Raw genomic sequence first — 9904 nt, 5'->3', positions numbered from 1 at the left:
CCGAGAAACGAAGGCAGAGAGGCGAGGCGTGCGTGCCGCCGCCGCCCATGTAATAATTCCTTTTATCCGCCGTTATATAAGACCGCGCTTCCCCCGCCTCCCTCCATCCCGAGGACGAGTGAGGGCGGGGAGTCGTCGCGGCCGCCGGCCTCTCAGCCGTGGGCGTGGCTTCCGCGGCCCTCCGCTTCCATTGGCTGATGCGGGCGCCTCCGTCCACCCTCGTCGGCCGGAATTTTCGGCAGGGAAGAAGCGCGTCTTTTCACCGAAGAACGCTCGTCGGCGCGGGGAAAGGTGACCTCCATGTTGTTGCCTGGCGGAAGTGCGCCCCCGTCCTCCTTCGCGGAGAGGAGCGTTTCCGAGCGCCGCCATGTTGGTTGAGGGGACGGGCAGCTGGGGAGCGGCGGGAAGTTCCTCCCCGAGCGCTGCCATGGGGCTCTTCCAGGAGCGGGGTCGTTTGGGGGCAGGGGGAGAAGCGGGGCTGCAGCCTTCGCCCTGCTGGGAGCAAAGCAGGCGGTCCGCCGAGGGCTTAAAAGCCTCCCCGACGAGGCATGAACAAACCCCGACCTGCTGCAACGCGCCTCTCCCAGTGCATTTCCCTGCGGTTTTAGTATTTCCAAAATACAGTGGTACCTCAGGTTACATAGGCTTCAGGTTACAGACTCCGCTAACCCAGAAATAGTGCTTCAGGTTAAGAACTTTGCTTCAGGATGAGAACAGAAATCGTGCTCCAGCGGCGTGGCAGCAGCAGGAGGCCCCACTAGCTAAAGTGGTTCTTCAGGTTAAGAACAGTTTCAGGTTAAGAACAGACCTCCAGAACGAATTAAGTACTTAACCCGAGGTACCACTGTAAACGCATCGCATGAGGCGGTGGTGAAGCAGAAGTGCTCAGCCTCTATTTTTAAGCAGAGCTTGGATGGTCATCGGTCATGTATGATGTAGTTGGGATTCCTTCATTGGACTATGTGACCCTTGGTGTCCCTTCCGACTCTGCAGTACAGGAATGGGATTCTTCATCTCTCTTCCCCCATAGGCTTTGCCTTCAGAGGAGCGGTGGAGAGGGGGATGTTGGTGTTGGCAGCATGCCTTTGGTGAGGGTCCTCATCTAGGCAGTATGGCCCTGGGGATTGGGCCCAGTGACCCCTACCCTTCCTGCTTCGACTCCCAGAGAGATGTCACAAGCAGGCAAAAAGCACCTTCCAAGGGGATCTCCCAAGACATTTTTGCTTCCTAAAAGATTGCGTGACAACACCTCCCCCTCAACCTAAAGCCAGGCAAGTCAAGTTGGCACCTGAGGCAGAAAATCTCACAAGTACCTCCTGCCCTTGAAGTAAAAATGCAATACTAAATCAAGTAACTACTATCTTGCTGCCATTTGACACCTCAGATCAGCAGCTGGAGGCTACTCTCACTTAGTAAGGCTGCTTCCATTCAGTTGCCCCCCTCCAGTGCAAGGCTGCTGTCACCACCTACTGTATTTGTGTTTCCCCTCTGCGAGGCCCTACCTGCTTGCTTAACACAGAGGATGAGTTGCCTGCAGCTGCCCTGCCCACTTCTACTTGCTCGCTGGGTGTTGCTCCTACCATATGCTGTGGGGTCCTGCTGCATTGCCTGAGAAAGAGGGTGAGTGAGTTGGCAGAGAGAGATGTTCATGCTTCTCTAGGCTGTGCTGTAGTGCCCAGTCTTGCCCACATTGCCTCTTGGGGAGAGAGGGAGAGTAAGAGCTCTTGCCTTTCACCCCCTTGCATGGCAGTGTTGGCAAGCCCCAGTGGGGCCACCTAGATAGCAAAGGTGACAGTGCAGAGAAAGGAGCCTCCTTGTTTTGTTTGCCCATGCAGCACTGCAGACCCATTCCCTATTGCCATACTTCCCAGAGGGAGAAGCCAGGTGACTAATGGGAAACAGCGGTGACTGTTTCTTTCAGCTGCCGCTCACCTTTCCACATTCACAGGCAAGTGAGAAGCACCTGGGTAGGAAGAGATGTTTCTGTGCAACATGCAGAGTGTGCTAAACCTGAGCAACAGCTGCTTAGCATTAGTAGGACCTCCAGAGTCTGCCTTGGCCATTCTGATGCCCTCCAAATGTTGGACTACAGTTCCCACTATGAGGCTTGTGATCCAAAAATGTGCTGGCTGAGGCTGATGGGAGTTGTAGTCCAACAACTTGTAGGCACAAGGTTGGCAAAGGCTGTCCTGGTGTATGCTGGGCCTTGACAGCTGCCCAGTTGTGCTGACTTCTGGTTCCAGTCCTGCACCCCGCATCTGAGCAGCTGGCATTTCAGGGTTGTCTTCAAATTCCAAGTGGATCAGGAGTTTCTAAAAAGAAAGAGTGCCTGGTGCTAAAGTATTTCAAACAGCAGCTTGGCATAGCTGCCACCTTGTCCTGGACATGATGAGCAGGACTTATTGAAAGCTGCAGTTTAAACCTGCTAAATTTCTGCATGCCATTCACTTGTTAAAAGTATAGGAGACCTAGGCAAACCTAATGAATATGCCACTTGATTTCAATTCTAGCACATGGGAGAGGTTTTTTTTCCAGAGTGAAAAAGATTCAGTGCTAATATCTAGTTCTACCTCAGGAAATATATTTTTATTTTATTTTTTGCAAGAATGCTCCCTATTGAATCCCTCATTCAGAGACATTTCACGTCAGAGAAATTTCTGTCCTGTTCTTGACTCCTTGACTACAGATCTTTTGTCAAAGCAGATCATCTGCAGTAACCATTTTTGCTAGATCTGAATGACTTTGGGCACAGTCAATACTGCCTAAGGCAAGGCTAGCCTAATCGTTAGGTGAATATATGTGGCCGTCCAGGGTGGTGCTGCGGTATTACTTATATTTGTGGGTAGCTGCTTGAAAAACCTATTAAAAAATCTGTGCTGACGTGGGAGAGATTGTAGTTTTTTGTTATTGTTTTGCAACCTTGGATTTTGAAATGATTGCAGTTGGCCTTGGCACAGATTTGACAAGAAGACACATGGCTTCCACTTCTAAGGACAGTGCTTGTTTTCTGAGTAATACATTTTACTAATTTCCCTCCACCCTCCTGCCCTTTCCCCTTGTACTTTAGCAGACCCTTGTGAATCACAGCCTAACAGTAAAATCATTACTGGACAAAGGAGTATGGGGCGAGTTGATGGTGTGAATATAAAATAACCAACCTCCCTGGGCGCTGTGACGTTCAGGATTGAGGCAGAAAGGTCCCCTTCCTTCTTCAGTGCTGGCTGCTTGTTTCCAAGTCAGCTCCTTCTCTTTCCTCCCTGCAGGGCATTATGCTTCCAACGCTTCGCCACTTCTGCCACAGCAGGCCTCCTGCACCCATAGCCAGCATGGGCCCAGTTCGTAGATACTTATCCTGGGAAAACGAGCAGCGTTGCCGAGGGCAGCTTGAGAAGTCTACCAACCGATACAGACAAGAAGCTGCGCCAGCAGCTGTTTTGGTGCCCCTGTGCTCTGTGGCAGGGGACCCAGCCATCCTGTACACGCTGAGGTCCAGCACCTTGACTGGTGTGCACAAAGGATCTGTCAGGTATTTGGTAGCCCCATACTCTCTCTTTTTAAAGTAAAATTCCCATCATCCTTTCTGTTTGCTCTTTCCTGGACCTCAGAACCCTCCTGAGGTCCTGGCAGTTGCCACAGCGTAGCTATTTCCCCTCAAGGCTGCTGGCACAACCTTGGTTCTGGTCCTGAATTTCCCCTTATAAAAGGATTCTGTTTTGTTCTTGCAGTTTCCCAGGTGGTAAGCGCGACAGCTCTGACCGGGATCCCATTGCCACAGCACTCAGGGAGACTCAGGAAGAGTTGGGCCTGCGGGTAGAGGAGGACTGCGTCTGGGGAATCATGATGCCTATACCTGATAAGGTAATGTCTCTATTTGGGGGTTCTAGAATCTCCAAGGATAAACTTACACTTGGAAGGTTTTTTTTGTTAAGGAGCTGGGATTAATATTCAGAATTCGGGGGGGGGGGCGTGTTACCTGGAGAAGCGATGATCATGGAGTGATGTGTCAGATGAGAGCGATGAAGGACTTTCTTGAGTATTGCTGAGGGCCAGGATGTTCACCCGAGGGGCAGAAAGGTGTTTGGCAAGGGAAGGCATCTGGCTTGCAAGAGTATTTATCACTTTGGAGCATGCCTTGCAGCAAAAAAGCAATGGGGATGTCTGGAATTCACTGGTTTTAAACTCTGGTTTCCTTTCAGACAAAAATGATGGTTATGCCTGTGCTAGCCAACTTGGGTCCTCTGGAGCGCCTGACTCTGAAGCCTAATCCCCAAGAGGTGAATGAAAGAGCAAAAGCAGCACAAGGACACCTCCTTGCATGTTCTTTTTACTGGCTGTGTTGCCAGGGAGATGCTTGGAGAAAGCGCAGAAGGGGTGGCTCGCCCTTTTAGGGGTTGAAAATGTCCTCAGGGGCCACATAGCAAAGTGGGTGTGACGTAAGCAGGAAAGTGGGCATTGACAAAATCCCAGAATCCTTACCCTGTAATTAAGAATCTGCGATTTCATTTCCCCCCTAATTCATTAAGAAACAGTAAAAACACACACTCACATCTACCCTGCATTACTTCCATTGTCTTCCATGGTCAATAACTAATTGATGGTCTTGTAATACAATTTCATCCTCTTTCCCCCAAAATTAATTCCATTGCCTTTGGCGGATAAGTGCCTTTTATCCCTGTCCTCGTTTAAATTCCACACACACACACACTGCGCGCATATATATATATATGTGTGTGTGTGTGTGTGTGTGTGTGTGTGTGTCTCTTTCTGTCTGTCTGTCTGTCTGTCTGTCTGTCTGTCTGTCTATTCTTCCATTTCTGTCTCATATCAACTACCACCCCACTTTCTCCCTTTACTCATGAGTCCCTCTGGTACTTTACTATCCAAGTTGCAGCAACTGAAACAGCTTGGGATGCTCACAAGTATGTTATTTCTTGTTAATTCCTTCTCCTTACTGCCACTTGCCCCCAGCCATGAAAACTGCTGTCCCCACAGCCACCATCACTTCACGACTCGCTCCTCTGCTGCTCCAACAGTTTCAATGCCTTTGGCTGCTCCTGAAATAAACCGTGAAAGATCGTAGCATTTCTCATCAACCGAAGCATAACGGCAGCATGTGGTAGTGGCAGTAGTGGGGAAACCTGACTGCTCCTGAAGCAGCAGAGTAGTGACTGGTGCTGCTCCAGGAGCTCTGCGAATCCAGAAATAAACACACAGCATTTTTTATTAGCATAGCCATTTTACTTATAAGCAAGCTGATTTGTGGGGACTTCTTCCTAGAAACAACACTGGATAATGAGAAACTGGTTACAGGATAGCTGGACAACACAGGTATGGGTAAACCTCATAAAAATAATAAATTGGCAATATTACAAAAATAATAATTACAAAAATAATAAATTAGAAAAAAGGAGCTGCCATTTTGAGAGGGGGGGTGGCTTTGAGGGGCACAGAAAACGGGCTGCATCTGGCCTATGAGCTACACCTGCTGTTACGTCTTGCTAGGCCCAAAGCATCTGGATGGAAGGCTTGCTGGGAATGAGGGAGTGGATTGTGGTGATTTCCTGGGCAGCTGGGAGTTGGAAAAAGGAACCACTGGCTCTGCAGCTAATCTGAGAAATCTGTGCTGCCCCTCCTCACCTATTTTCCCTCTGATTTGCAGGTTGAGGCCGTTTTCACACTGTCTTTTCGCCACTTGCTGCAAGAAGAGAACCAGGGCTACACTAACTTCTGCCACAAGGGTACCTACAGCCACACACTTCCTGTCTTCCTGCACGGTCCTCACCGTGTATGGGGTCTCACAGCCATCTTCACCGAATTAACTCTGGAATTGCTGGTGCCAGGGGCATACCGCAGGTGGACTCATGTGGTGGGCAGACGCTGACCTTGGCTACCAAACTCTGCTCCCCTTTTCTATGTTTGCCAAGGGACTTGGATGCAGGTGGTTCTAATCCCTTTCCTAAGTCACCGGAGTATTTTCAAAATGCAAGTCTGTCCACTCTTGTTCGGCACAAAGAAATTGGCTTGTCCTCCTGCTCCTGGTGCAATTGCATTTCATCGTTAGTGGTCGGGGAACGAATTGCCTAGCCACTTCTGCTAACAGCTGCTGCCAGACTTATTTATGAATAGACCTTGAATAAACAGACACACTGGGAACTCGGTGCAGGTATTTGTGAATGTGTTGAAGATAGAACACAGCAGTAGGCAGTCAAAAGAGATGTTGCCACTGGACAGTAGCTCACCTCCATTCAGTAGCACTTTGTTGACAGGTCAAGTTAAACAAGGATTTGGCAAGGATCTTAGGTGTCCATATAATGGCTCAGAACTGTGAACAAATGCTGATCCCTACCTTGTTGTTTATGGTACCCAGGATGCTTGGCTGAAGGATGCCCTCTTACAATTTTTCCGCTTTTTTCTAGTACTTGCCTTCGCAACATGTTTTCCCCACCTCATGCATATGAGAATTTGTTTGATATTCAAGCAAATAATCTCCATACCCTTTCAGCCATGTCCATTTAACGTGGAAGTTGAGTTTAGGTCATCCATGTGGATTGAAAAAGAATTTCTTGAACTATGTGTACTTCAGAATCAAACCGTTTTGTGACTCGCTATCATACACAGGAATATTCAAACACCGGTTTCATTTTGTACCGGGTTAAATCTGAATTTTGTCTAGGTCACAGGCTGTGTAATTCACTGAGCTCCTGGGTCTTCAAGGCATGGGACATCTTCGCCCCTGGTCCTTCGTACCCCTCTGGATTTGTGAGGTGATCATGCACAGCTGCCCAGAAGAGTTGTCATTGAGGGTCAGCAGACAGTTTGTAGGACCAGGGGTCCCAAAAGATGCTTTGTTGAGAGGTTACTAGGGGAGCCAAGACTGAGGAGGAGTCTGAGTTGTAAAATACACAGCTCTCATCCTCCATTGAAGAGGAATCAGAAGCCTTGCCTCCAGCAACTTGAGGGGTGCTTCACATAAGATTGATTTAACCATCTCTGCTTAGAATTTATATCCATGAGGAAGCTTTTTCTTGTGAAGTGCCATTAACTAGGAGAGCATATGCCTCTCTGTGATAGTTTACAGATACAGTATATACAGTGGTACCTTGGGTTACATATGCTTCAGGTTACATATACTTCAGGTTACACACTCCGCTAACACAGAAATAGTGCTTCAGGTTAAGAACTTTGCTTCAGGATAAGAACAGAAATCATGCTCCAGCGGCGCGATGGCAGCAGGAGTCCCCATTAGCTAAAGTGGTGCTTCAGGTTAAGAACGGACCTCCTGAACGAATTAAGTACTTAATCCGAGGTACCACTGTACTCTTAATTTCAGGGCTTTAAAATATTACTTTCTTCGGTCAATAGGTGGCAGTGCCACCTTAAGAGAACCCAGAGGGTTCTTTGGTGGTTTATCGGCTCCTTAGAGTGCAGTTTGAGGAGGAGACAACCAGGACACCAGTTGCGACCAGCTCTGAAGAGAGCAGCCTGCTCCTCCCAGCAACATTTCCCCCTGAGAGGAATGCAAGATTTGACTACCTCCTGCAGAGGGACAGGCAGGCTGGCCTTCCTGTTTGGATGAAATCACTGGGGCAGAAAGTCAGAGGCATGTCTCTGGAGAGCTCAATAACGGGAATCCCCTGCCTGGGACACGCTTGAAAATTCACTGACTAGTTCCAAGAATGGGCTTCATTTGGCTCATTGGAAAAAACTACAAGCAATCAAATAACTGAAGTTCCACAGGAAAGATCTGTATAGGTTCTTTCAAGCCACTGAATAAAAGGACAGAAAAGGCTATAAACAGATAAATAAATTTCTTTTTTTAAAAAATAATATTTATTAAATTTTGTTTGACAATAAATATATATAAAAACATATCAATTTCAGATATCATCATTTCATAAACATCCTTGGACTTCCTCACGCCTCTTATTCCTACTCTCTAGACTCATAAGTTTTACCAGCAAATTATTAACTTAATTTAGTTTACCTAATTAAAATTTCCCAATATTCAAATCTCAAATTTAATCTTTTAAATTTCTTTTGTCAAAGGTTAATTATAGAATACCATTTATCCACAATTTATCTTATTTTTCAATTACATTGACTTTTGTACATAAAAATTATTAATTTGTTAGAGCCATGATGTTACAGATCTTACATTTTTCTTAACATTCATACAGTTTACAATACTTTTGCAGATAGTCTTTAAACTTCTTCCAGTTCCACTGGAAGAAGATAAATAAATTTCAATGTTTTAGTATTATTTTCCCTTTTTGAGCCAAGGGAAACCCCATCTTTTAATGCTACAGATTTAAAATGGAAGAAGAGTTATTTCTATATTTCATTACCTCCTACCACTGCTCATAAGCCTCCCCTTTTTATTGTCAACCTTGCCTCTCCCTTTTCTCCCCTTTCTTTCGTTCTTGTCCAAATGCCAAAATTAGAAAGCAAACTTTTCAGACTTTGCAGGGGCATGGTTTTAAAAAAATACATTACACTGTAAAGTGCCATGTATGTCAGTGCCACTATATTAATAATGAGGATGCATTAATATTACATTTTCATTCTTAATAATAGAAAATCATTTTAAGATGTATTAAAATACCTGCTTTTTATCTGCTCAGGTTTTCTCAAAATATCAGAAATGGCAAAGCTGCATGGAAACTTAGTGCTACTGATGCTACTGTTTAGGGTTTTTTGTGGAACTTTCCATAACATTGGGGTTGCAGTTCCATTTGCTCCAAAATAAATGTATTTGGATCAAGCTGGTATGTTTAGTAGGAGAGAATTGTCATATTGAGCGAAACAGAGTAAGAACAAAGAGTGTATCTATTTATGACAGTGAATCTGTTAAAAAGGATGTTCTAAATAGCAAAATCTATAGTGTCCCTCCTGCTGTTGCTCAGTGCTGGCTCAAGACATTTTGCAGACTGAAGCAGATCCCAAAGAACAGACCCCGCCCAGTGCAGGCAGTGCTTTAAAAAGTGTTGTGGCAACATTTAGACACCAGTTCCTGCCTTCATATTCTACCCCCTCATGGTGTTACCTGAGGTGGAAGTCTTCACCCTGCCATATGATAGGGCTGGCTGGCTGAAAACTTTGAGCATCTCAGCACAGCTATTGTGTAGAAAAAATGAAGAAAGTGCTTGTGTGCTGTACCTTCTGACACATCTTGGCACAACTGCTGCTTGCAAGAAAGTGCTTGCCTTCTCAGTCACAGGAATCCATAGGTGCAAACACAGCAAGTATTTACTTTCTCAAATTCTGCTTATTCAGAAGAGCAGCAAGGAGGCTGTCAGCTACAGCATGGAGTGGAACTGACATTATATCCCTGGAGCATTTAAAAGCTTGCACATAACACATTCCTTGAAGAAGGGGGGGGATTTAGGATAATTTACGCTATAGAACTACTTGGATCGATTCCACCTGCCCTTTAAGAAACATTCCACACATTTTTTTCCTCACAAAGAAGCTGTCTGATGAATTGTTAGGTGTTTTGTTAAGCTTGTGTGTATGGAGTTCTTTTGTTATTTTGGGTGGATTTTTTTAAATGTTTCAGCAGAAGGATTTTAGCGTCAGGCGGTGACACTGGAATACTGTGAGATTAAACTGACAATAATCCTCCAGTGAGGAAGATTGAATGGTGCAAGTTGACAAAACATATTGCTTAATTACTTTATCTATGCTGGTAGCGCTCTCTCTCTCTCTCTCTCTCTCTCTCACACACACACACACACACGTGTGCTAATAGCAAACTCATTCTCCAGAGGTGAATCCTTAAGTAGCCAAAATAGCACCACACCAGAGGGACGCATTAGTTATGCCCATGGTGAACCCCAAGGTTTGTAGAATATATTCCAGGAAAGAGGGCACGCTGTGTGTGTGTTCGAGGGGGGATGCTCCCAGA

At 46.1% G+C, this 9904-nt stretch overlaps 1 protein-coding gene across 5 annotated transcripts; it reads left to right on the top strand.

Annotated features, from left to right (window-relative positions):
- The first annotated feature begins 135 nt into the window (after positions 1-135).
- Positions 136-6156, top strand: NUDT8 (nudix hydrolase 8). 5 transcript variants are annotated; one of them, XM_081837778.1, is made up of 5 exons: positions 136-291; positions 3264-3526; positions 3726-3858; positions 4197-4274; positions 5660-6156. In XM_081837778.1, exons 2-5 carry the CDS (start codon positions 3270-3272, stop codon positions 5879-5881), a joined length of 690 nt encoding a protein of 229 aa, XP_081693904.1. In that variant the 5' UTR covers positions 136-291; positions 3264-3269; the 3' UTR covers positions 5882-6156. The 5 variants fall into 5 exon arrangements, with proteins under 5 accessions (XP_081693904.1, XP_081693907.1, XP_081693903.1 ...); XM_081837777.1 differs by having other exon boundaries at positions 164-369; XM_081837779.1 differs by lacking the exon at positions 136-291 and adding an exon at positions 1361-1620.
- The last annotated feature ends 3748 nt before the right edge of the window (positions 6157-9904 follow it).

The sequence above is a fragment of the Podarcis erhardii genome (assembly GCF_964252035.2).
Source record: "Podarcis erhardii genome assembly, chromosome: 1".
Taxonomy (NCBI): Eukaryota; Metazoa; Chordata; class Lepidosauria; order Squamata; family Lacertidae; genus Podarcis; species Podarcis erhardii.
This window is presented reverse-complemented; position numbering and strand designations above follow the sequence as displayed.